Source organism: Psilocybe cubensis, chromosome 4, assembly GCF_017499595.1.
Source record: "Psilocybe cubensis strain MGC-MH-2018 chromosome 4, whole genome shotgun sequence".
Lineage (NCBI taxonomy): Eukaryota > Fungi > Basidiomycota > Agaricomycetes > Agaricales > Agrocybaceae > Psilocybe > Psilocybe cubensis.
This window is the reverse complement of record NC_063002.1, coordinates 3,302,699-3,327,546: the sequence shown is the minus strand read 5'-3', so window position 1 is coordinate 3,327,546 and position 24,848 is coordinate 3,302,699. Positions and strand designations below refer to the sequence as shown.

The window sequence follows — 24,848 nt, the reverse complement described above, 5'->3', positions numbered from 1 at the left end:
GCGTTGCTATAAAAGCCCCCCGCCGCGTACCTTCCATTGCTTTATCCCGAACCTCCACGACCAATTCTCAAATATGGGTGTCCTCGACGTCGTACCTGTAGGTCATATCCTGTTGCTCTGGGCGATATGACTGATCATCTTTGGATCGTTGTCTACGTCATCAGGCAGGTGTTTTGACTGGCGACAATGTTCGCAAACTCTTCGATTATGCCAAAGAACACAAGGTACGTGATTTGACTGGGGATTTTTATGTTGCTTTTTCTGACTTGACGTATGCAGTTTGCAATCCCAGTAAGTTCTGAAATGGATAGCCCCTAACTTTGATCTGAGCTTCTGTAGGCCATCGTGAGTTGTCTACATATCATCTTCGTTGCATTTTCTGACCGGTTTTACCCGCAGAATGTCACCTCCACATCGGTAGCCAATGCAGTTCTCGAAGCCGCTCGGTGAGTGACCAGAGTCAAATAGCCGAAGTTTCCTGTCTATTCTTATCTTATCTTGATGATAGTGACATCAAATCTCCCATCATCATCCAAGTCTCCCAGGGCGGTGCTGCCTACTTTGCAGGCAAGGGCCTTGCCAATGACAAGCAGCAGGCGTCGATTTTGGGCGCTATCAGCGCTGCTCACCATGTCCGCCTGATGGCGAAGGCTTACGGCGTGTAAGTACCATATTTTTGGGGTATGGCAACAAGCCCTCATGCTCTATCCAGTCCCGTCGTCATGCACAGCGACCACTGCGCGGAGAAGCTCCTCCCCTGGTTCGATGGAATGCTTGAGGCTGATGAAGCTTACTTCAAGGAGCACCAGGAACCTTTGTTCTCGTCCCACATGCTCGATCTCTCCGAAGAACCCAAAGAGCAAAACATCGCCACCTGTGTCAAATACTTCAAGCGGATGGCTCCCCTCGGGCTCTGGCTCGAGATGGAAATCGGTATTACAGGTGGAGAGGAAGACGGTGTTGACAACACTGGCGTCGATAACGCAAGCCTGTACACACAACCCAATGACATCTACGATGTCTACAAGGCTTTGAGCGCCATCGGACCTAACTTCAGCATCGCCGCCGCCTTCGGCAACGTCCACGGTGTTTACAAGCCAGGAAATGTCAAGCTTCAACCCGAGATTTTGGGCAACCATCAGGCATATACCGCTGAGCAGATAGGCAAGAAGGATACCAAGCCACTCTATCTCGTCTTCCACGGTGGTTCTGGTTCAACAAAGGAGGAAATTTCCACCGCTGTTGGACATGGTGTTGTCAAGATGAATGTCGACACCGATACCCAATTTGCGTATCTCGTCGGTATCCGGGACTTCATTTTCAAAAAGAAGGATTATCTCCAAACTCAGGTCGGTAACCCTGAGGGTGCTGACAAGCCCAACAAGAAAGTTTACGACCCTCGAGTGTGGGTGCGTGAGGGTGAGAAGACTCTGTCTGAGCGTGTCAAGGAGGCGTGCAAGGATCTTGGAAATGTTGGGCGTCTGTGATATCCGAACTTTGTTTTCGTTGATTTATTCGTTTCACTTTCTTTCGTTCTACCATACCTGTATTAAAATAAAAATCTCCACTTGAGTGGATGTTCAGAATGTAACTTTTGCAAAGTTGGAATCTTGTCTGTTTTCTATGAAGGTTTGGTGCTTTTTTTTGCCTTCAATAACAGCGGGCGCCGTTTCAATTAGAACGACGTAATGTAGATGACCCGACATTGCCGTTCACCGAATACGAACTTGGCTTGAGGGACTAGTCACTTACAGTTTCTTCAGGTCTCCAAAAACGCATCCGCCTGCATTGTACCTCAATCAAAGGCAGCCTATACTATAGCCTAAAGTATGCAGAGTTCACACCCTTCCCAACTCGCGTCTGACCATTAGTACGAACCTGACGACATGATGACTTGAAGCTTGTCGGAGATGAGTGTTTCTCACCTTTGTCTATCCACCCATTGTCATCTCCGTTCTTGTAATACATAGGCATATCAGTTACACTGTTGCACACCGAGTCATCTTTCTCTTTAAAAGACAAACTTGAACATACACGTACCCAGTACGACACCAACACCTGCGGCTCTTGAGAGAGTGATCGTTCAGTGCCACAGTGACTTCATGGACTCAATCCCACCTGGCGTCCACTACCTCATACAGCGCGCGCACAAGTTAACGGCTCCGCCTCTGCTTACCTATTTCGCGTTCCGATACTACCTGGCGCCGACCTATGGCGTACAATACCCCGCTCTGCACTCTGCCTGGACTCTGGCCTGTGCGCTGATTGGGAGCCTGCCTTCGACTCTCGCTCTGGCTGTGCTCTGGAGCGAGGTGCGCATCAGGGTAGACGCTGCTAGGAAGGGTGCGATTATGCCCCCCCGGTTGGGCGATTGGTCGCCGGGGAATATTATGACAGTGATCAAGAACATCAGGGAGTTTGAGAAGAAGTACCCAGGTGCGTCATCGGTTGTGTCCGTTTAGTTTTGGCGTTTTCTAGGGGTATAGTGGGCCTTATTGACAAGCGCCACAGGCGACGGCTTTGATCAGTTGTGTAAACAACATGGGTGCTCAACATTCAATGCACGGGTCTTGTTTGAGAATAGGGTGAGCAACTTTATGCTGTATTTTTCTCTGATAATGGACCTATAGGTTGCTATATATATAGTTGATCACTGCAGAACCAGACATTATCAAGGCAATCCTAGCCACTCAATTTGACGAGTTTGAAAAAGGTATCACAGTGTTATTTCTAAGTCCTCTGCCAACCTTACCTTTGAATTAGGACCAGAAACTCGAACATTATTTTATCCATTACTGGGAACAGGCGTATTTGCTGCTGATGGTCAGTTTAGTGTTCGCCTCTATTGATGAACAAATGCCGTCTTTTAACCTTGCTTGAACTACAGGTGATTTGTGGAAGTATGTTTCTATGTTTCGTATAGGTTTCTCTTCTGACGAATACAAACGATAGATTCCATCGTTCTATGACGAGGCCTTTCTTCAGCCGAGAGAGGATCAGTCATTTCGATAATTTCGACAGGCATGCGGAGGACGCAATCACGCAGCTCAAGTCACGGTTGCGAGAAGGTCATCCCGTGGATTTTCAGGTGTGTTTTGAGCCTCGGAAGAGTAAGCCCCTTCCATAAGGGTTAATCCTTCCACCAGGACCTTGTTGCACGCTTCACACTTGACTCTGCCACAGAGTTTCTTTTTGGAAATGATGTTGGGTCTCTCTCGGGAGGGCTTCCATACCCCTATTATATCAAATCCGGGGTAGCAAACACAGATGTTGTCCCGCATCTATCGTCCCGCTTTGTAGGCGCCCTTGCTGAAGCACAGATGATTACTGCAAGGCGCATGGGCTTAGGCGTTCATTGGCCTCTTATGGAATTTTGGCATGACAAACTAAAGGGCCCTATGCGCGTTGTGCATGAGTTTATAGATCCCATTGTGGCAGAGGCTATTAGCAGGAAGAGAGCGTCTGTCGGACATGTCAGGGAAAAGGATGACGAAACTCTCCTGGAAAACTTGGTAAACTCGACAGAGGATCCAATTACTTTGAGAGATGAAATCATGTCATTGTTGGTAGCAGGGCGGGATACGGTTAGTCCCTGGTTGCCATAAGCAATGTTGTATTTCAATGCTAAAATTTGTTGATATAGACTGCAAGCACTCTTACCTTTATAGTGTATATGCTTGCCGAGCATCCTAAAGTCTTACAAAGGCTTCGCGAGGAGGTTTTGGAAAGGGTCGGTCCACAAAGACGACCTACATATGATGACTTTAGGGATATGAAATACCTTAGGGCCGTCATCAACGGTGAGCTGAAAGGCGGGTATGTATGTATATTTCTTGTCTAAAGCAGGACTATAGAAACTTTGAGGTTATACCCTGCGGTGTGAGTTGTTGATATTGTGTTTGTCTACCTCTCGATCTTTCTGTATTGAACATTTGGTGGTGGAATAGGCCTTTTAACATTAGGACATCCAAGGAGGCAACGGTATGGCCTAACAAACACGGTAAACCATTTTATGTACCAGCCAACACAAGGTAGTATTTCCTTCATACTTCCTATCGACACACTTGGCTCACCCAGATTCGAAGGACTCCCTATGCGATTGCCTTGATGCAAAGAAGGGAAGACTTATGGGGACCAGACGGTTATTATTTTCTAGAATTTTTAATTTTTAACTTTCACTTACGCGGTTTACTATAGCCCTGGAGTTCGATCCGGATCGTTTTTTGGATGAAAGGCTCCATAAATACTTAACCCCCAACCCGTTCATCTTCCTTCCATTCAATGCTGGCCCTAGAATCTGTTTGGGTCAACAGGTACGTGTAACCAAAAGTTTGTTTATTCTAAAGCAACAGCTTTGGCAATCATTCGAAACCGATGGCTAATCACCTACACAGTTTGCCTATCACGAAACTTCTTTCTTCCTGGTCAGACTTCTCCAAAGCTTCTCTGGCATTCTTCTTGCGCCGGATGCCCAGCCACCCAAATCTCGCCCACCGGCTGAATGGGCGGCCGAGGGTGAGAATATGAGGAAAAGAAGGGAGAAAATCAAGCCGAAGGCACATCTAACGATGTATGTCCAAGTACGTACGATATCAAAAAATGACTTGCATTGAAAAATGTTCACTGATGCCTGACTGAAGGGAGGGCTTTGGGTCACCATGCAAGAAGCTTAAAAAGTTAAGATACAAGATACATTTGCAATCATTGTTACAGGAACTATGTGGGGGCTAATCGTAGTTAAGCGCCCTTCATCAGTAATAAATCACACCTCGTTGGCTTTGAGCTCCTTCATCTGGACCCACAATCCTCCCTGGATAAGATGTGTTTAGGATTGCAGAAGAGAAGATAAAATATTCATAAGAGCTTACCTTGATATACATGGTCAAATGTGCGGTTGGCCGAACCTTCTCACGAGCGACCAGGGCATCTCCCGATTTCCAATGAGCAGGTGGAGGCACATTGGCAGATTGATCAAGAGTGAAACCTGTAAAGTTCTGAAGCAGACGCACAAGATAGTACGTGGCTTCGTGGTAGGCAAACTATACAGAATAGAATGTTAGAAGAAAATAACGACAACCTGGATACGATTGAACTCGCCTGTTGTCCCAAGCAAATCCGCGGACCAGCGTTGAAGGGGCAGAAGATGAAGGGATTGTGGACCAAATATTTCTGCACTCTGCTGTCGAGGAAACGATCTGGGTCAAATTCAAGAGCTGCATTGAAAAGCGTCAATTATGGAGGCATTACTCCATATTAGTGCTTCACGCTGAAATTATAAGAGCGAAGTACCATCGGGGCCCCACAAGTCGGTGCGGCGATGAATGTTTAAGACGGTATATAAACAACTATCAGTTGACAGATAGCAGCTCAATCAGCATCGTACACTTCGGAATTAGCTTTGAGAGCGTACGTTGTATCTTTCGGAATATAAATCGGTTTCCCACCCTTCCGAGCAGGTGGCAAGACAACTGGTTTAATTGCAGTCCTTTATTATTATATTGTGAGTCCCTTGATAACTCAAGAAAACCTTGCCTGAAATGGCTTGCTTACCTAGAATCAGCCGGTCTATGGGAAGAGATCATGAAGATTATTTTTGCGTTCGGGTAGTGGACCAGTTACTCACACCGGTGGATAAAGTCGTAGGACCTCTGGGAACCATGGGTTAACCGAGCCAAGACGGGTGATTGATATAAACATACCATTGAGGAATGCTCTTGTGTACCTCATATCTCGCATTTGCTCATACTTGGGTGCGCTGGTGGGTCCAACAATATCAAAGATTTCCTGTCGAAGGCGCTTCTCGACGTCCGGGTGTTCTGCTAACATATAAATCGCGAATGTCAATAAACACATTGTCTAAGTGAACGACGTAAATACTTCATCGCATAACTAGAGTCGTAAATATAGACTGACCGTGTCTCGCCCAGCTACGAGAAGATTGATGAGCTAAGGGTTGAAATGTGAGTATCTCAATTAAATCGGCCGTTCGATAATTTGGGAAATATTTCTACGCACTTCGTCCTTCAGAATTTTGGTATCTTAAAAAAGATTATGAGTTTGTATTTTAAAAGACATCAAATTTACCTATGTCACTGACCTTGAGTGTGGTTAACCAAGTGGCCCAGCAACGTCATTTCTTCCTTGTCCTTGAGCTCGACACCTTCAGCCAATGCCTTCTCTCTCTTATCCAACGCCATTTTCATTAAGGGCTCGGTGAATTCATCCATAGTTTTGCGCAATGGTGTTATCTTGTCTTGTCCAAACTCTGCTAGAGGCCATTCCTGTCCTAGTCCTGTGCGAACGGCAGCTAAAATTAGACCTTCAGTAAACGCTTTGACGAAAGTGGTAGATGGATGGCTGTAGAAGGCGGCCGTGTTATTTTCCACGTGTTCGGGCGGGTACGGTATACCGGCAGACAAAGAACCGACAGAGGCACCAAACAGGAATTCCGTTGCAGAGTCAAGCGTAAAACGGGAAACAAGATCCTGAGAGTTCAAAATTATAGCATGAACAACCATGAAGCCATCAACACCTACATACCTGGACGTCAATAGAATATCCTTCCTCAATTCTTTGTTTCGCCAGCTTCAAAGAAAGATCCCAGTTGCGGTCGTAGATCTCGAAGTCACTGATCCGCTCCCGAGTGAAGAAAGGCCTCGTCATTGACCGATGGAATCTACAAAGTTATTTGAAAGACTTTCGTGCCGAGGCCGAATTGATACGCACTTCCACATTTCACCTGGTCACCCTTGATGAGTTGACAGACACTATTGCAAATTCTCAAATGCTTACCATCAGCGTTAAAGACACCCACTCCAAGCAGAGAGTCCATCTGTGATAAGAAAAGAGAGCCTTAAGAGGAATTAGCTTAATGCCCCCAGAGCATGTATGAGGGCAGACCTTTGGCGAAGGAATCGAATTGCGTAGCAAGAACAGCCTGCACCAAAAGAGACACATGATTAAATTGTGAGACCAGAAGAATAGATATATGGAGAGACCTTGACATGCTCAGGCTCGTCCACGATAATCTTGAAATAGGGACAAAGATATGTCAGTGAAAAAAGCATGGGCCTTAGTATGTAAGACACGAACAGCTGTACTGGTAAACAGATCGAATTGGACCACGTTCCCGTATTCTTTGGTCCATCGGAGTACTGTTTCAGCTGTGGTAGATGTGGCAGATATCTTTCAGGAAGAATTATGTATTAATTCTCGATAGACTCACCAGGGTATCCATTACGAATAGATTCGACTACTTCGGCAATGATAGCCAATGGAGATTTGTTCACATACGGAGCGATGATCGCCCCATTAGCCGCTGCTGCCCGCTTATTTTGCCATAGACTGAAATATCGCTGAAAGACGAAGATGACAGGTCTCGCAAGAACAGTGGCGATAACCGTCACCCAAACCGGTACCACAGGAAGTATTTGTTGATCTTGCAATATGTATAGTCCCACGTACGTGGCAACTGAGTAGAATAAAACTGAGGGAAGGTGGCTGATGATATAGACGATACCGGGTGGTAGTCCCATTGCAGTTGGAAGTGAGGTGTACCCTTTTTACTTTTTGTCAAGAGGTAGGGGCGTGTGAGACTCGTGGGATCACCCCACATTATAAAGGAATTTCGCTAGTTGCCGCGGGCTTGGCGGTTGTCAAGGATTTGAAATATGTAGGTTTGGGAAACGCGGCGTTGTTCGTGTGTTCGATTTAAGGGGCTTGTAAGACATTCGAATTATGGAGAACTTGGTCTTCGTCAAGGCACAAAATATTCTAGGTACAGGAGGCAGAAGCGCTCAGCACGGTGACAGATGGTGATCGAGACTTAAAATGCGTCAATATTGCCACGCTGCAGCGTCAATCATGGTTCTTATTATTAACCATCTGATGAACAACGATTGAATTATTCAAAGATCGCAATGACGAGGGAGACATGCTACTTAGACGCACAATTTGGGTTTAACCGTCCATCATAAAAATGTTTGCACTTTTAGCTTCCGCCTCGTACATTGCGCTGATAATCAATTCACTCTTATGAAGGACAGAGTGAATAGCATCGATGAATTGCTTCAATAGTGACTTCGGGTCATTCTGCGCATCATCAGGAGGATAGTAACTTTTATAAGGTGTGTAGGGAACTTTGAATATTGATGCACAGGCTCGTCGAGAGGTCAAGTCGGGCACATATTCGGTATTCTTTTAGCAAGTAAGAGACAAATCATTTACAAATCATCATCCGGAAATGATTGACCAACCTCATTGACCTTCTCGGAAGCATTTGATAAAGGTGAATTCTGGCATAACCGATAAGAACAACAACAACAACGTCAGCTTGATATCAAGACAGAGAGATACATAACTTATTACCTCCTCTGAGAACATTTTTCGCAAATCCTCGTCAGCAGGGCAACCAACGTGATCGTGCCACTGGTCGTCCTCCGTGTCAATAAAGATGCTTGCACCGGCTGGCGCATAGATCGCGCCTTGAACAATCCAGGGCTTATTTAAAGCAGATTCCAACGCAGCGCTAAACGCAGCGAGTAGGAGCTTTGGATCATGGGGAGCGTCTGACACATGCCGAGCTCCTGCTTTTAGTACGTTGAATATAAAAATTGAAGGATGATGTTCCTAGTAGGAGCAAATCGTGCCATGAGTTAAGATTAACCTTTTGTTAAATGCAGGTTAGATGCTTATTTATTAGTTCACCTTGTCCATGAAGAAATAAGGTGATCCTTTTTATTAGATAGTCGAGTCTGTGGTATCGGGCATTAGAGCAGATTGAGATAATAGGCGGGGAAAGCCTCCATGGCTTCTTTTATCTTTTGTCCAAATGTTATAATTAGAAACTAAAGGAATACAGAAAAAGGCGATGATCAAGGCTATGCACACCATCAACATCAAAGTATGATATTCTATGATCGACACCAACAGGCCAAGGAGAGTCGACAATTTTAGAACCAACAACTTCCAAAGCTACAACTGCTTACTTAGACTAAGGGTTGAACCAGCAGTGTTCCCCGAAGTCATCAACTGTACTACGTTCACTTGTAGAGCGCCTGAGCATAAACAGGTAAGTTAATAATAGATTAATCCGATGATTCTTCATTATAATACTAATAGCCTTTCCACTTAGGAAGCTCACTGGAGGCGATCATTCACGGTTACTATGTTGCTAAAGTAATAGTAATAGAACTTGCCGCCATCATACATATATATAGAACGGAGGCTGCCACTAAGCGGAGACACTTACTCCGAGGCAGCCAAACCCGGGCTTTGATAAGCTGCTTAACTCATTTGGTTTTCAACATCTCAAACCACGTTTTCCTTTGACCCCCATGCCAGCAGTCGTGGTTTTTGCAAGAGGACCATTACCTTGTATTAGGTTCTAACACTGCCTGCCGCGCTACTCTTGGATGATGGATCAGTATCACGTCGATCAAGAAGGTAGATATCTTTACCTTCTTTTTTGGTTGGTTCAGTAGTGTTGACAACTTAGAAGTTAGTAGTACAAATACGAATGGACGAATTTTTCCTGAACCTACTGCCAAAAGAAAAATGCCCCTTTTCAAGACCCTGTCTCCATTCGGTTCCTTCGCATTCGATCCAAGTCCCTGGTTCTCGCATCTGTTCTCCAACCTCGTTCAACATTTTCGCCAACTAAAAGCCTACCGATTTCTCTCACAGTCCATCCTCTTCCTCGAAATTGCGAGCGCTTTTCGACGCCCAACATTCCGACTACTAAAAAGTGTCTACTACGCTCCTCATGACTCGTTGGAATACATTGATGGAGGTAGCGCTCTTGGAGAAGAAATTAGCGCCGTGGAATGTGTGGAGGTTGACGACTTGAAAGATCACACTAAGCCCGTGGTCCAAAGCCCGTTGGCGGCTGCGTTCGTCGCTAACGTCGGAGGCGATGCTCCGGATATCAATAACAACATGACCGTGGGGGATTCAAGAGAGAGGTTATCGGACGTGTCGATGAGCGAGACTCACCTCCATGTACAATCAATCGTCGATATGTCCTCCATACGAGAATCTCAGGTTACAGCGAAAATCAGGAGGAGGGCGCTCCTTATTGGTGTTGGAAATAATTTGAGACGTGAGGACCTGAACGACCTTCCTTCTACGAATGACCTTCCGCCTACAAACGAATATTCCTGTCGCGAACACCGTGATGTGGAGGACATGCGCTCTCTCCTGGAAGGTGCGACAACAAGCCACAGCGCGCCATTTACGAGTCACTTATTTTATTTTTTCGACAGATATGTATGGCTATGACCCGAATGAGATTGTTTCTCTATTAGACGACAACAAAGAAGGGTCTATTCATCCCACGCGAGAGAACATTGTATGTGTCGTCATTGATCCATTTTATAGATTGTGTTAAAAACTGTAATCTGATAAAATCTATCAAAGGTCCGCCAGATACAAATACTTGTAGAGGGGGCTAAACAAAACGACCATTTCTTCTTTTATTGTAAAATCTACTCTACCTTCCACAGTTGTGGTCAGTTAACCACCTTTCCTCTAGTCGTAGGCCATTCATTTCAAGAAGATACGGACGACGAGGAAGAAGAGGACAGGAAGAACGAGTGTGCGTCTAGCTTGAATTCTTATATTGCGGCTTCGTATCACTTACACGTCCATAATAGTTATTTTGACTGCCGATGGGGAGGAAATCATGGACAACGTATGATTTCAAAATAAAATTTTAGTGTTATACTCATCGGTCGCTCAGGAACTTCGACAACTACTTGTTGATCCTCTCCCATCGACATGCTCATTGACAGTGCGTCGATTATTTCTTCCTTTCACTCCAGTTCTCATATCGGTTTAGGCGATTTTTGACTCCTGTCACTCCTGCTCACTCCTCGGTAGTGTTCGATGCTCCTGAAATATCTGATTGAACATCTCACTCTCTCGAAGATCTCCCTCATTTTAGATGTAACCGAGTCTATGTTCCATGGCTCAACAGAGGGAAAAGGAGAACAGATACAATACTGGCAAAAAATCGTGTGTTCATTCAGTTTTTCGGTCTAACCTTTTTTTAATAACATATGATGCTAGAACGGAAGCTGGAAATTGATCGTGAGAGGACAAATTCTCTGATTTCTATACGCATGGCTGACAGAACATGACAGATTATTTCGAGCACCTCAATCTCGATGCTACCTTGCCCAACAACTTTCTTCTCAAGTCGGCCCTGGCCAGTCCCTCTTCAACACGTCGTGCGACCGGGTTTCCTCCACCGCATTTTCCATCTGGAGATCCGTCCAACAAACCACGACCGCCCATTAGACGACCACGTATTCTGACGGAAATCTCAGAGTACACAGCATCCGTTCCTACCAGCATGCCTACCCCTAATTCAGGCAGAGCTATTGCCTCGCCTGTCTCCTTGTATTGTCATGGTAATTGCAGGAAAGATCCCATCTTCATGAGGAGGAATGTACCCCAAGCTGACGTCGTAAGTCTCATTTTTTCTTAGTAGTCATATGGACTGCATAGCTCATCGGCATCTTGCCTGACAGATCTGTCTGTCGTCATCCAAAGACAGCCAAGTAACATGGATTAGAGATGGTTCCACAATGACTCAAGTAAGTGGATATGTATTAATCTAACATTGATAACTCAGTTTAATATGTGCACCTCCCAGTTTTTGGTCAAGATGCTGAGAGAGCAGCCGAGACGGAAGCTCAAAGATGTACTCACGCTGGTTAGGTATGTCATTTCTACCACCCACTTCCAGGCTCGTGACGGATGATCTTACCCCTTTAATTGTAGCCATGACATCCACCGAAGCTACATCGAAATGCACGATGAGTCGCGAGACTATAAGAGACAGGTCAAGAAATGGAACACTGAGATTAAACTTGGGAAGAAAAAGAAGGTGATCCCGCCACCCAATCTGGAGATACACAATTTTCAAGATCCTCAGGTATCTACATAACATATTTTATTTTCTTAGTCTATACTGATCACCGGCATCAGATTTCCAGCTTGCGCCCATTGGTGAGTATTACGGCATGTAAGCGCCTAGCGCTCGCTCTGATGGTGATGCTTTTTCAGAATATGGATAGATATTTCGAACCATAAGTCCTTGAAGCTCTGAATCACTCATCAAAATGTATCCAAACCTTTTCGTTCCTGTCTGAATTCATTTTTAACTCGCTGTATACTTTTGCATTTCTTATACCCCCGCATTTTACACTGAAGATGTAGATTTACTGCTCATTTATTTGTTGTAGGGCTTTTGTTATCGGTGGAATTCCCTGAGTATGTACCCCTGTTATTTAAATACCATGTACTTCAAATCACAAGCAAGCGCACCATTGTTCACCTAATTTTTTGAGGTTTAAAGCTTGAAGTTTTTTGCACTTCCAATTACGCGGGCTAATGGGCCGTGGCGTCATCTAACTTCTTTTTTTGGGAAGTCGGACTTCAAATAAACATCTATGCATTCTTGTTCTCTTACACGTACTATGTACGAGTCCTATCCCTGTATCGTTCCCTTTTCCCTCAAACATACTATTTTCTCGCTGCGAGACACCGTTTATGACATATTGCAGGTACACTCAATAACGGGCATAGTATGACTCAGATACAACTGTAACGAGTTCAGCGAATGTCACGCGCCTGGCTCATATGCCCACACCATCTGTCCGTTTACTGGGCTTGCCGCAGGACCGCCTCTACCTCTTTGGGCAAAGACTCGAGAAGTGGCAGCTTTGAAGTCTCTGTGGCTTTCCAACCCAGGCGCTTTAGTCTCTGCGGAACTGCTCGGTGGTTGGCGGCGAATAATTTCCAGAAAACTGTATCATGGAATGGAATGAATATAGCTGGTAGTATCAAGAAATGGGTCTGGCGCGATGACTCACATTCTCCGTATGGTTCTGTGATTGACGTGGGGAGTGCCTCAGACCCGCCTTTAATGTGGACGCCTTTTTCGAACATCATCTGCAAAATCGGCATTTCAGTTATACTGCCTGGTCAAGGGAGGTTTGAACTCCACATACGTCGCCCATGACGGTGGCGATATCGTGGAAAGTGACATTAGGCTCATCGCCTGCGAGGAAGTCTGAAACCAATATTATCCTCAGTTAAAGCACTTTAGACAACCCCTAGGTTCTTCACGGGACTCACAGAATCCTTCCGCGCCTTCATCTGCCTTTCCGTCGATGGCTGCCTGAAGAATGAGCAACAACGCGTTTGCGGCGTCTTTAACATGGATGTTGTTCATCGAGTTGTGACCTGGTCCCCATGTCCCAGCGTATCTAATCGGCTTCCAGGTGTTCAGGAAGAGGTCAATGGCACGTGTCGACTTTTTTATTCCTGGCAACATTGGGCATTATGTGGAATGAGGACAAAAGTAATGCAAAAGAAGCAATTGTTTGTACCTTCACCAACGCCGAAGATCCATCCCGGGTATGCGATGACGGTGCGCACGGGGTTCTGCCTTCTGGTACCAGCAGCGACGATGAGACTGTCACAGTTTTTATGGGGCGCGTCGTCCGGGACTTGATCGAGGCTGAATCCGATATCGGTGTATCTAGGGATCTGGTCCTCAGGGACGAGCTCTCCTCTAGCATTGTCGTTGAGCAGCGCGAGTCCTGATACGTGGATATATACAGGCGGGTCGCCTGGGCGGTTAGCAGATTGCTTTTCAAGACCTTCAAGAATGGCTGCGGGTGGCGCTCTGTCTGAGTATGGCTCGAGTGAATTGATAAACGGCATCGCGCACCTTTGATACTGCCTGGGTGGTCTGAGCTAGCACAGTTGATCACGTACTTGGCCTTAGAAGCTTGCTCTGTGATGATTTCGTGATCGTCCAGCGATCCTTTGACCACGGATAGGTTGTGGTGGATGCTTTTCAATTTTTCCTCCTTTTCTTGATTAGCGGCGCGCACGAGTGCAACAACATGATAATTTATAGAGCTGGCAGATAGCAGAACGAGAAGTTGGGATCCCAAGTACCCTGTAGCTCCAAGGAGGAAGATGCTTTGGTGTATATCGGCCATGTTTCAGTCGAAACTTGCAGCTAAAGTATAATGCCAAGGCGGTTATACCAACTCTTTCAGTGTCCCAGAAGGCAGCGATATATATCTATTATCGATGACGATGGGAAGAGGCTTAATTTAGGCGAACATACACCTGTTTCTGAACCAGGCCACATCTGCCAACTTGGCGCTAGTTTACTATTGTCTCTTCGCTGTGTTTACGATGACAAAAGTCAAAGCGTGGGCAGAAAACTCATGAGTATTTCTTGTCCGAAGTTTTTGAAGAACATGCACCTCTGTATTCAAAACCTGATGTAAGAGCATCACTGTAAACATACATAGCTTGTATCGTTTTAGAGTGTAGAATAGAGTTCGATCATCTCCGTGATCTCAGGAAAGGAAGCAAATGACAGTGTGCGAACTTCGAAGGAAACCGGCGGCAAAAGCCGATTTGTTCCGATAGCGTGTGTAAACAAAAATTCAAAAACGAATCGGCTCGGCATTGGAACGTGTAAGCGCGGAGTCAGAGTCATCTTGCAACAGAATCGTCGGTTTGGACGGTCTGGTGCCCCCCAATCCCATTCTAGAGGCCTATGCTGCCTCATATCCTCCATAGTACAACTCGCGCCGTCGCGGTTGTCCAGAACCAAACCCACACTCTCAGGAATGTTCTCCAACTCCAGTCGTCAGGCCCTTCGTCGGGCTCAGGCTCGAGCTGGGGCAATGGTCCAGGTCCAGGCGGCTCCAAATACAATACAGGCAGTCGATTTTATGGATATAATGTATGTGATACATCTATGGTGCACTTTTACTGTGTTAAACTCCGTACTTTAGAGCGCTGGACGGGCAGTGACCCAGGCAAATGCAATCACATCCCAGGATGCATTCTCATCTCAGACAGATGAGAATGAGGACATCACACCTCGAAGGCCAGTGGTATCGAGGACACCCAAGACCACTCGGATGCGCAGCTCGAGTGTGTCTATGGGTACCTCAGGTCGCGTTGAACGCGGTGAAAAGATGGGCGTCCTCAAGACCGTTCAACTACACAGGCGGGCGAAACACACATTCGCTCCCCTAGAGACTCTAGCTTCAGCAAAAGAAAGGCTTCTTGCTGCAGATCCCGTTGACTCGAGCTCTGCACCGCTCCGTATCCGCCGAAACTCGACATCTGAGCCTTTGAGTCCTTTGCTCACCCCATCGGCGGACGTCCCACTAGAGGATGTCGAGGAACTACCGAAGGCAAAAGCGAGCGCAGGAAAAGAAGGGCATCCCCCTTCCCCTACCCCAGGCGCTCCTACTCCATCTTCATCTTCATCCGACTTCGTCCAGCTATTCGGGCGTCTGGAGAAATTGGGGGACGAAAATGTGGTCGCAGATACCGTACGCCATCTGCTGAAGAAACCGAAGGTTAAAGTGAAAGAATTCAATGCTGCTTTACACGCCTTGGCCACTACTCGCCTCGCCGGACATCCTATTCAAAGTATCATTCAGCTCTACAACACTATGTTAAGCCAGTCGGTGGTACCTAATGTCCAGACATACGAAACTCTCATTGGTGCCCTTCTTACTCGCGATGAAGAAGTTCGCAAAGCCATCGTTACCTTGGAAATGCGCCCCAAACAGGTGCCACTTGTTGGTCGCATGGAAGTCGCGTCAATGGAAGCAGACCAGGACAGGATCGCCAAACTCAAGGAAGAACAAAATTTCTCGACAGCCCTATCCCTTTTCGAAGGTGTATTGGCTGTTGGAGGCAGGGAAAAACTTGCGCATTCAACTTACGTCAAACTTTTGTCAGCATGTGCAGGCCATACTGACGTCGACGCTGCCATCCACATCTTTGCGCAACTGGAGGCCATCAAGGACATGAAAATTGGCATCAACGTTTATGAGTATCTGATCTTGACATTTTCAAATGCGAAGAAGATCGAAGAAGCAGAACACATCTTCGAAGCCTTCCTTACCGCATCTCGTTCAGGCAAACTCAGGCGTTACCCTCTCCCTATGGCCGATGCTGAGCGACGGGCGCAAATTATGGTTTGGAACGTAATGATTGAGGCCTATTTCCGTGCCGAGATGCCAGACAAAGCCATTGAACTCGTCGAACGAATGGTCAACTCGACAGCGGGTGACCGGTTCACTCCCCAAGACATTCCTATCGCCACTTCGTCTACGTTCACCACAGTTATTGCAGGTTTCCTTCTTGGAGGCGATCTTCAATCGGCATTGGCATGGTTCAACCAGCTTTTGACTCAGGCAAAGACACCTTCGAGTCCTTTCGAAGGCTTGGGCGGCAAAGCGATGCGACCTGATAGCGTTGCCTGGCACTTGGTTCTCGATGCACTGGCAGCGGAGGGCAATCTCCAGGAACTCAATCGCCTGTATACTATCTACCGGTCTGTTAGCAAAGAGGACAGTCTCCACACTCGGCAAATCGATCACGTTCTGATCCATCGTGCAAACATGGACAACTTGGATAAGCTCGACGAGCAAACGGCTCTTCAAACCCTGCAGTTCCTTTTGGACGACCTCGTTGAGTATGAACCGGTACAGGAAAAATTGGAGATGAAGACCAATATCTGCAAGGCGTTCGTTTCAAGAGGAGACTTCGAGACGGCATGCGCTGTGATGACTACTAGTATTTTGGAGCAATTCCAAGCGGATTACGATGGCAGCCTCGCTCATGTACTCCAATGGCTGCGCAACACCTCCAAAGACTTCATTGACCATGTTACCACGACGTTGGTGAACCGCAACGGCGAGCTTCCATTCCTTTCTGCTCTTGCCTTGGCACGCATGGGGGAGAATCTGGCGTTGCCCAAACAGCTCTCGTTTGCACCTCACATCCTGCATGCCTACGGCCGAGCGCGGTTCCAGAACCTCATACCTTATTCGGAGCTCAGTGTCAATGATTGGGAAACCCTTCTGTCTTATGCAGCCTACTTGGAAGCGAATGTGGTTAACGGAAACCCTGAAAATCTGCCTCCCATCCCCGGATACGCGTTCAATGGTCTAGTTAGCCTACTTGACGACTTGTCAACCCAAAAAATCGAATTTTCCATCTTCAAGCTCGACACGCAACGCAAGACCTTAGATGTGTTGGGAAGACTGTATCCTGATCCAAAAGCGCGCCAGCAGTTCCTGGTGAAGTTGGGCCCATCATATGAGTCAGCCGGGAAGCAGTTTGATCGACTGAACCTCGCCGCTCTTGAGAATGCTTTGAAGGAACTGCCTAACCCGTCCATCGAACGCATGGAAAGCACAACTATGCCCGTGACGTCCGAGAGCGAGAACTCCCATCTCCGCATTGATAGGTACCAAACTAAAGTCATCGAAACGGCTGCCTTTAAACGCGTGGGACGTCGGTACGAGTTTGATGTCATAAAAGGATACCAGGCATTCTCTCAGGGTGTGGAAAAGGGCGTCGTGCCGATGCCCCACACGTTCTCGCGCCTCATCGAAGGCCTAGGGCGTGCAAAGGAGACAGAGAAGGTTGCGGAGCTGTATCAGATCGCACAGGCCGTACTTCCGTCCATCGAGGAGAAGTCGAAGTTTGCGTCGTGGGTCTCGATCGAGAACAGCATGATTATTGCCCTAGGCCATTCGGAAAATCTGGAAGCAGCGCATAATCATCGGCTTCGGATACTTGAGGCGGGCGGCAGTCCTTCTGCTGATGGGTACGGAGTGTTAATTCAGCATGTTAAGGATACCACAGATGATGCGTCGGCTGCGCTTTCACTATTCAATGAAGCTATCGCCCACGGCGTGCAACCTAATCTGTACCTGTACAACAATATCATCTCGAAGCTTTCCAAGGCGCGCAAGGCGGATTATGCGATCGAGCTATTCCAGCAAATGAAGGCTAGCGGAATCCACCCGTCGTCGATCACGTATGGTGCAGTCATTGGTGCATGTGCGCGCGTGGGCGATGTATTGTCGGCCGAGTCGCTTTTCACTGAGATGACACAGGCTCCGGACTTCAAGCCCAGGGTTCCGCCATACAATACGATGATGCAGCTTTACACAACCACGAAACCTATCAGGAATAGCGTTTTATTCTTCCGGGAGGAGATGCGCAGAGCCGGTGTTAAGCCCTCCTCGCATACATACAAGGTATGCCGACAATCCTTTTTCTCCTGGTTCATTTATTTATTCAAACTTGTTAGCTATTGATGGATGCATATGGCTCTATCGAGCCAATTGACCTCGCGAAAATGGAAGCCACTTTCGCTCAGTTGCAGAAACATACGGAGGTGCCTATCACTGGGGCCCACTTTGCGTCCCTCATAAATGCGTATGGGTGTGTCAACAAAGATCTCGACAAGGCCATTTCCATCTTCGAAACGATGCACAAGGTACCTCGCGCTCCGGCTCCCGACGCGGTCGTATTTGAGGCGCTCATCAACGCCATCGTCGCACACAAGCGCACCGACCTAATTCCGGTGTATGTGTCCAAGATGAGCGAGAGCGGCGTGCACATGACGGCGTACATTGCCAACTTTTTGATCAAGGGATACGCGAATGTGAACGATATGAACCAGGCAAGGGCGGTGTTTGAGTCGCTTTTGGACCCACCAACGGGTGTGGCGGCGCCAAATAACCATGCACCGCATGATTCGAACACTCCTGGTGTCCCCGTCATGGAGCCTGTGTACCGTGAGGTATGTGCTTCCATGTTTATATCAGCAATTTTTTTTTCACTAATCTCGTACATTGTACTATTGTATAGCCTTCGACTTGGGAAGTGATGGTTCGCGCGGAACTTGGATGCGGTAATCGTCGGGGTGCACTGGCGCTTCTGGAACGGTTGAGAGAAAGGTTCGTTCAATATTATTTCTTTCTCGTTCGTCCCTGATCTTTATTTTGGAATTGTAGACAATACCCGGAGGCTGTCTATAACCGTATCAGTGGAGTCTTGACCGACCACTCGGTACCACTATAACTCATATATCCCTTCCTTTTAACGGATATTTCTTCACCAACACTACCTCTGTCCTTGCAATTCCATCCAACCTAAACGTCCAATCATCTGCATCAAAACTCTAATCACTCAAATACGTCCTTCCCTCTTGACCACTTGTAATTCTTCACGACCGAAGCATAACCATCCATCCTCCTTAAGGATATGTGTATTTTTATATCTATTCTGCTTCACGCACCCTAACCTGTCGATCAATCGATATCATCCATCCCAAGTGTACTTACATTACATGCCTGACTTGTTTTATATTACCTAGAATCGCCTCCTATCCCCCTCGTTGCGCCATCTTGTGTAGGCGTTTTTGCTTCTCGTGTGTCGTCCATTGCTTGGACGAATACATAGGGTACATGCGTGGCTTTGCTCATGTATGTCATTAAAAGTAGAGTAGTAGTTTGATTGAAAAATGTGATGCAATGCCGTTTGGTGTGAAATATCGATACAAAACCAGTAAGTGTGAGAAGCGAAGTTGAATAAGAGATCTTCATTTACAAGATAGATGAAGCAGAATGCCTTGTGGGGCATATCATCAAAGTTTTCTACTGTAGAATTAAATGTCGATCAATCCAGACCTTTTAGAATGCGCCACTGGGGTTCCATTCCCTCAGCCCATGAAAGAATCTCTTCTTCACCCAAACTACCCTCCCCTTCTCCGTCTGCATCCCAATCTCCAGCAAGACCAAAAGACAAGGCTGCCTGACTCGATCCAGAACGAGGTATAGCTCGAACTGCTACTGATATTTGGTGCCCTGATGGTGTAGGAGTGGTAGGCGCTTCAACGCGGATGATCTTCGCAGCGCTCAGCAAAAATTCTGGTGATAGTGTTTGAGGATTCATGGCAAGTTCCTACAATAATATAATGTCAGATGTGGAGAAACATAGCATCGACAAGACCCAATTGACGAACCTTCCAACCGACAATGGCACCAATTACTAGCTGCTCAGAGCTGGATACAACCGCACTTTTGTCCCAGACCTGCTCTGCTTGCTCCCAGTCAAAGTGATCTGATGTCGACGGGTATTTACTATTTGAATCCGCCTCGACCTCCTCCGAGTATGGCAGCGCCACAGAGGAATAGTCTTCAGCGAAAGATTCATCTCGGGCGTACCAATCGTCCCGGGTATAATACTCGTCTTCATTTCGCGATTTGGCAGCCTTTTTGCGGTTCTTGCGTTTATTTGACGATTGCTGTTCAGCGCTGATGTTATCCCACATGCCAGCCTCGACATCTACGCTCGTCACGAACATGTTGGGAGGGAGCAGCCCCGCGTCTTGTAGTTCGGATGGAGGAACAAGGCGCGGTGGCGGCCGGGCAGCCTTCGGAGGAGGTCGATGCGGGGAAGAATCCACGTCCATCGCAGGTGCCGGTGGTTCATTCTGAGCCACGATGTCCTTCGGGGCTGTGCCTGCAGACGTCTCAGCGGAGAATACGATTTTTTGAGGAATAGGATTGGCCATGGAAAGTTTGAACCCCTTCTTTTTGTTTTTGTTTCGCAGTGAGCCCATCATGACTTGATCTTTGGTGATATAGACCGGGGTGCTCCTGGAGCTCGCATCTTCGCTCCTAATGGGAGTTTTTTCTTGCACGTCTTCAACGCGCGCTGGTTGAGGAGCGGGCGTAGGCGTAGACTGGACCACGGGGCCTGCGGCAGCAGGCTCGTTTCGTGTCCTTGGTTGCCCTAACGGCAGTGAGTTAGCATCTGAGCTGCCTTTCGGCGGAGCATTTGCAGCAAGAGCGGCGGCCTTTTCTAATTCTCTCTTTTTCCGACGGCGCTGGTTTCTTGAGTGGGTAGCAGGCTTTCCAAAGCCCGGAGGAGTGTGGTAAGTGGCGGTCTGGCTAAGGAGATAAAATATAGGACAGTATATTGCAATTTGAATTTGAGCTCACCCTGATGTGGGTATAGATTTAGACGCAACAGTGATCGGTGCTTTAGATGACTGTGGCTTCGGGGGTGATGAAGAGGCAGAAGAAGAGGAAGAGGAGGTGGAGGTGGAAGAGGAGGAGGATGAAGACGACGTGGATGAAGATAAAGACGACGACGATGATGAAGAGGAGGAAGACGAAGAAGAGGAATCCGATTCAGAGCTGCTATCTTCTGGTGATTCAGCGCGTTTGACTACGCGCTTTTTTGACAAAGTTACGGTTGGTTCGCGCACACTAATCGAACGCTTCCTCTTCAGCCCACGAGGAACTTCTGTACCGGAGCACATCAGTTCACAGTGTAAATACAAGAGCTCGCGGTCGGCGCACCTTGCTCGCCCCCCAAAGCCACTTTAGAGTTCGCTGTACGATCCAATGGTCTTGATTTAATGCAAATAAGATCGCCATCTCTCACGACAGTGTCAAAAGGAGTGTCGTCCAAGAGCTCGAACCCATCAAGCAGCAATGTCAATTGTTCCGCTTTGAGTGCTCCATTTTTAAGAACATGAACCTCCCGACAAAGGTTTTCTTTGAGATCGTGGATAGTTTCAGGTGTCTCCTGTACGTCTGGTGTAAACCATGCTTTCAACGGGGGTAACGGGTTTTGTGTTTGAATGCGCAACCGCATGAGTTCTTTTCGAAGATGTAGGCTCCCTACTCGAAGGTTGCAGAACAGTGACGGAAATTGATTTTTGTTGACACGTGATGGCTGTACGCGTCGCGCCACACGCGACCGACATCATCTGCAGCCGGGCCCAAGTCTTATTTCAAGGATGACCGGTGAACATAAAGTCCCACTGCATGTAATTGTTCCAGTACATGGTATTAGATCTTAAAAATAGGAGGGTAGCCATGTTCTATTATAAACGCAGAACTGCTTTCAGTGAGGTATTCAAGTGGTATTTCAACAAATATCATCGTTCAAGAACAGCGACATGGTTAATTGGCCATTGTAACAACTATATCTTGACATCGCATCCAAGAAATCCACAAAAATGTCTTGTGATTTAATGTTGAGAGCAAGAGCCCTGTCAAATTAGTTCGCGTTAAGTTCCTCCATGTTAACCCAAAGGCCGTCCTGAAAACCAAAAAAGTTACATCGCATCCAACTTCGATAAAAAAAAATTATTGATGGAAGTATAAGACTCACCTTGATATACATTGTAAGATGAGCCAGCAAATAAACCTTCTCCGTTTTCTTCAACCCTTCCCCTTGTGCCCAATCAGCCGGGGGAGGAGAATTGGTGGCGTAGTCTAACGTAAAGTGTTTGAAGTTTTGAAGTAGACGAACGAGGTAGAACGTGGCTTCATGATATGCGAACTATTGAGGGGCACGTGGATCAATATTTCCATAGGTCCCGACTACAGATGATACTGACCTGTTGACCAAGGCAAATACGAGGACCAGCGTTGAAAGGAGTGAAAATGAAAGGGTTAGGTGTCAGATATTTGTGCAATCTTTCGTCGAGGAATCGATCAGGGTCAAATATTAAGGCTGAATGGAAATGGTTTAATCTTTGAATCATTGCTCAAGTGAGTATTCGTTACCGTCCGGTCCCCATAAATCAGTCCTCCTTTGCATATCTAGAATACTGTACATGCAACTAGGGTTGAGAGATATAGGTTAGTTAGACCAAAAAAAAGTCTTTAACAATTCATACCTGGTACCCGCGGGGACAAACAATGGTGGTTGTCCCGCCCGTTTAGTCGGTAACAGAACATCTTTGTTTGACGTTCTAAAAACGAAATTGAGTACTTAGCACTAAAGAACTGGCAAACTTGACAAGACCTCATATTAACCGGCCTAATAATGTGTCATCGACCGTAGTCAGTTTAATGAAGGAGGTATGGATGTGTAAATATGACCGTACACAGGTGGATAAAGCCGCAGAACCTCTAAAACGTATGCATACAAAAAGAAGTGAATCTGTTTAAGAAGTTCATGGAGTATAAGACATCAGAGACAGACGTACCGTTAAGGAAAGCCCTCAAGTATCTCATTTCTCTCATCTGATCGTACGTTGGCCTACCATTGGGACCGACCTTATCAAATATTTCTTGGCGAAGTCGTTTCTCAATATCCGGATGTTGAGTGAGCATGTACATCGAGAATGTCAAGAGGCACATGGTCTTAAGGGGACGACCAGATTAGTTTACTTAGATGTGATACAAAATGTGAGTACCTACAGTATCACGGCCAGCAACCATCAAATTGACAAGCTAAAAAATAGAAAGTAATGGTGAGTAAAAACAATATTTTCTTGTAAGCTCTAGTTCGTTCACCTCGTCTTTGATGATTTTTTGGTCTAAAAATAGGTCAATATTATATTGCAGTTAGCGAACTCGATTAATCCACTGACCTTGAGTATGCCTAACCAGATGAGTCAATAGAGTAACATCCTCTTCGTCGTCCAGTTCGGGGTTTTTCTCTTTCTCCCTCATATCGCGCTCCCGTTTCTCCAATGCTGCTTTCATCAATGGCTCTGTGAAGTCATCAATCACCTTCCTGAACGGTTTAACGTGGTCCTTCCATAATTCCGCAAGAGGCCAATCTTTACCCAACCCAATGCGCTCAACAGATTTTAATTGGCCTGCCGAGAACGCTTTTGTAAAAATGGTGGAAGGGTGGGTATGATACTCATCCGCTCTTTTGGATGCTGATGGAGGATAAGGGATCCCGGCTAAGAGGGAGCCTACGTTATTTCCAAAGAGGAACTCAGAAGCCGAGTCAAGAGTGAAGCGCGAAACAAGGTCCTAAAGTGAATGCGCCCATGAGCGATAGTGGCACAATAATGTTAGATGACAAGCGTACCTGGAAGTCAACAGTATACCCTTCCTTGAGCCTCTGTTTAGCAGCTTTTATCGACAAGTCGCAATTTCGGTCATAGATATCAAAATCGCTAATTCTTTCGCGAGTAAAGAAGGGGCGTGTCATTGCACGGTGGAATCTAAAGTTATATGTTTAATTGTATCCCAGAGACAGTGTTAGTTGGTTAAGCTCACTTCCACATCTCACCTGCATGTCAACTTAAGTAAAAGCCCTTCGCAGAAAAAAAAGTACTTACCATCCGCATTAAAAACACCGGTTCCCAGCAGAGAAGTCATCTGGGAGATGAAGGTTGAACCTTGGGTAGTAATTAGTTAACAAAACGTAATTGGATTGAATCCCTTCGCTCCACCTTTGTCAAATGAATCGAATTGAGTTGCAAGTATGGCCTGCTCGAAGTCAACGATGCGTGAAATAAACATTCCCGTACCACGATACCTTAATGTGATCTGGCTCCATTGTAACGACCTTTTGTAGAATTAAAAGTGTTATTGTTATTGATACAGTACGTAGATAACGAGTACGCACGGTGCTACTGGTGATGAGACTTAGCTGGTACGTGTATCCATGTATCCTCGACCACCGATAAATCATTCCACCTAAGTTAATCGAAAGGATGGGGGTGAGACAAGGCTTCGAATTTTGACGGGGCGACTTACCAGGATACCCAGTACTGTTGCTCGAGATCAACTCAGGAATAATCTCAAACGCCGACTCTTTGATGTGGGGTGCCAACACCGCCCCATTGGCCGCAGCAGTCCTCCTATCCTGCCACACCTTGTAGTACCACCCAACGTAGAAGAAGACTGGGCGCGCGATGATTGCAACAATGACGATGGCCCAGGTAGGGATCAGGGCGGCGACTGGCTGGTATGCTTGCAACAGCCTAAACGAATAGAAGACAAGCACTGAAGGAATGGTGAAGTAAGGCACCAGGCCGAGAGTGTAGAAGAACCCCGGCGGAAGTTCCATGACTTGTGCAAGACGTTCGCAGTGGAAAGAGAGGTAGTTTCGGTTCAATTATCAGATGAACTGGGTGGTGGAATTGGGTGTATGGTCGATGTTTAAGGACAACCAAAGCTGCCTACCTTTTGACGTTCCGACAAGTTCCAAGCGAGATTAGC

The 24,848-nt window shown here is 46.6% G+C and overlaps 9 protein-coding genes across 9 annotated transcripts; 4 read left to right on the top strand and 5 right to left on the bottom strand.

The window, feature by feature from the left end:
• Window positions 1-73: 73 nt before the first annotated feature.
• On the top strand, window positions 74-1,487 carry JR316_0005274 (Fructose-bisphosphate aldolase 1; the record flags this gene model as incomplete). Its single annotated transcript, XM_047891034.1, has 5 exons — window positions 74-97; window positions 165-224; window positions 400-446; window positions 509-661; window positions 713-1,487. 5 exons carry the CDS (start codon window positions 74-76, stop codon window positions 1,485-1,487), a joined length of 1,059 nt encoding a protein of 352 aa, XP_047750795.1.
• Window positions 1,488-2,102: 615 nt separating this feature from the next.
• On the top strand, window positions 2,103-4,673 carry JR316_0005273 (Cytochrome P450 monooxygenase 75; the record flags this gene model as incomplete). Its single annotated transcript, XM_047891033.1, has 14 exons — window positions 2,103-2,436; window positions 2,512-2,585; window positions 2,647-2,713; window positions 2,764-2,823; window positions 2,888-2,900; window positions 2,953-3,088; window positions 3,147-3,584; window positions 3,644-3,800; window positions 3,855-3,879; window positions 3,948-4,031; window positions 4,086-4,141; window positions 4,198-4,313; window positions 4,395-4,580; window positions 4,641-4,673. 14 exons carry the CDS (start codon window positions 2,103-2,105, stop codon window positions 4,671-4,673), a joined length of 1,779 nt encoding a protein of 592 aa, XP_047750794.1.
• An 89-nt stretch (window positions 4,674-4,762) lies between these two features.
• On the bottom strand, window positions 4,763-7,535 carry JR316_0005272 (Cytochrome P450 monooxygenase 75; the record flags this gene model as incomplete). Its single annotated transcript, XM_047891032.1, has 16 exons — window positions 4,763-4,810; window positions 4,869-5,039; window positions 5,086-5,213; window positions 5,290-5,345; window positions 5,411-5,485; window positions 5,624-5,648; window positions 5,700-5,856; window positions 5,914-5,946; window positions 6,016-6,038; window positions 6,098-6,485; window positions 6,541-6,676; window positions 6,723-6,852; window positions 6,901-6,937; window positions 6,999-7,028; window positions 7,093-7,163; window positions 7,226-7,535. 16 exons carry the CDS (start codon window positions 7,533-7,535, stop codon window positions 4,763-4,765), a joined length of 1,818 nt encoding a protein of 605 aa, XP_047750793.1.
• A 424-nt stretch (window positions 7,536-7,959) lies between these two features.
• On the bottom strand, window positions 7,960-8,715 carry JR316_0005271 (uncharacterized protein; the record flags this gene model as incomplete). The annotated part of the gene is made up of 4 exons (XM_047891031.1): window positions 7,960-8,196; window positions 8,256-8,294; window positions 8,368-8,628; window positions 8,707-8,715. 4 exons carry the CDS (start codon window positions 8,713-8,715, stop codon window positions 7,960-7,962), a joined length of 546 nt encoding a protein of 181 aa, XP_047750792.1.
• An 840-nt stretch (window positions 8,716-9,555) lies between these two features.
• JR316_0005270 (Metacaspase-1) lies at window positions 9,556-12,096 on the top strand (the record flags this gene model as incomplete). Its single annotated transcript, XM_047891030.1, has 15 exons — window positions 9,556-10,204; window positions 10,263-10,348; window positions 10,417-10,477; window positions 10,532-10,594; window positions 10,653-10,690; window positions 10,739-10,789; window positions 10,838-10,879; window positions 10,927-11,013; window positions 11,068-11,088; window positions 11,132-11,467; window positions 11,532-11,597; window positions 11,657-11,721; window positions 11,785-11,938; window positions 11,992-12,012; window positions 12,070-12,096. The coding sequence occupies 15 exons, from the start codon at window positions 9,556-9,558 to the stop codon at window positions 12,094-12,096; spliced, it is 1,767 nt and encodes a 588-aa protein (XP_047750791.1).
• Window positions 12,097-12,666: 570 nt separating this feature from the next.
• JR316_0005269 (Oxidase ucsJ) lies at window positions 12,667-14,018 on the bottom strand (the record flags this gene model as incomplete). The annotated part of the gene is made up of 6 exons (XM_047891029.1): window positions 12,667-12,812; window positions 12,879-12,957; window positions 13,017-13,078; window positions 13,144-13,332; window positions 13,398-13,682; window positions 13,742-14,018. The coding sequence occupies 6 exons, from the start codon at window positions 14,016-14,018 to the stop codon at window positions 12,667-12,669; spliced, it is 1,038 nt and encodes a 345-aa protein (XP_047750790.1).
• Window positions 14,019-14,590: 572 nt separating this feature from the next.
• On the top strand, window positions 14,591-18,939 carry JR316_0005268 (Pentatricopeptide repeat-containing protein 5, mitochondrial; the record flags this gene model as incomplete). The annotated part of the gene is made up of 5 exons (XM_047891028.1): window positions 14,591-14,779; window positions 14,832-18,110; window positions 18,164-18,658; window positions 18,727-18,815; window positions 18,873-18,939. 5 exons carry the CDS (start codon window positions 14,591-14,593, stop codon window positions 18,937-18,939), a joined length of 4,119 nt encoding a protein of 1,372 aa, XP_047750789.1.
• A 597-nt stretch (window positions 18,940-19,536) lies between these two features.
• JR316_0005267 (uncharacterized protein) lies at window positions 19,537-21,525 on the bottom strand (the record flags this gene model as incomplete). Its single annotated transcript, XM_047891027.1, has 4 exons — window positions 19,537-19,821; window positions 19,883-20,813; window positions 20,865-21,171; window positions 21,228-21,525. The coding sequence occupies 4 exons, from the start codon at window positions 21,523-21,525 to the stop codon at window positions 19,537-19,539; spliced, it is 1,821 nt and encodes a 606-aa protein (XP_047750788.1).
• Window positions 21,526-21,933: 408 nt separating this feature from the next.
• On the bottom strand, window positions 21,934-24,696 carry JR316_0005266 (Cytochrome P450 monooxygenase 75; the record flags this gene model as incomplete). Its single annotated transcript, XM_047891026.1, has 17 exons — window positions 21,934-21,975; window positions 22,048-22,218; window positions 22,277-22,392; window positions 22,446-22,489; window positions 22,559-22,633; window positions 22,698-22,824; window positions 22,871-23,027; window positions 23,085-23,117; window positions 23,181-23,203; window positions 23,258-23,651; window positions 23,710-23,845; window positions 23,901-23,913; window positions 23,963-24,022; window positions 24,077-24,113; window positions 24,163-24,192; window positions 24,253-24,323; window positions 24,384-24,696. 17 exons carry the CDS (start codon window positions 24,694-24,696, stop codon window positions 21,934-21,936), a joined length of 1,842 nt encoding a protein of 613 aa, XP_047750787.1.
• Window positions 24,697-24,848: the final 152 nt, after the last annotated feature.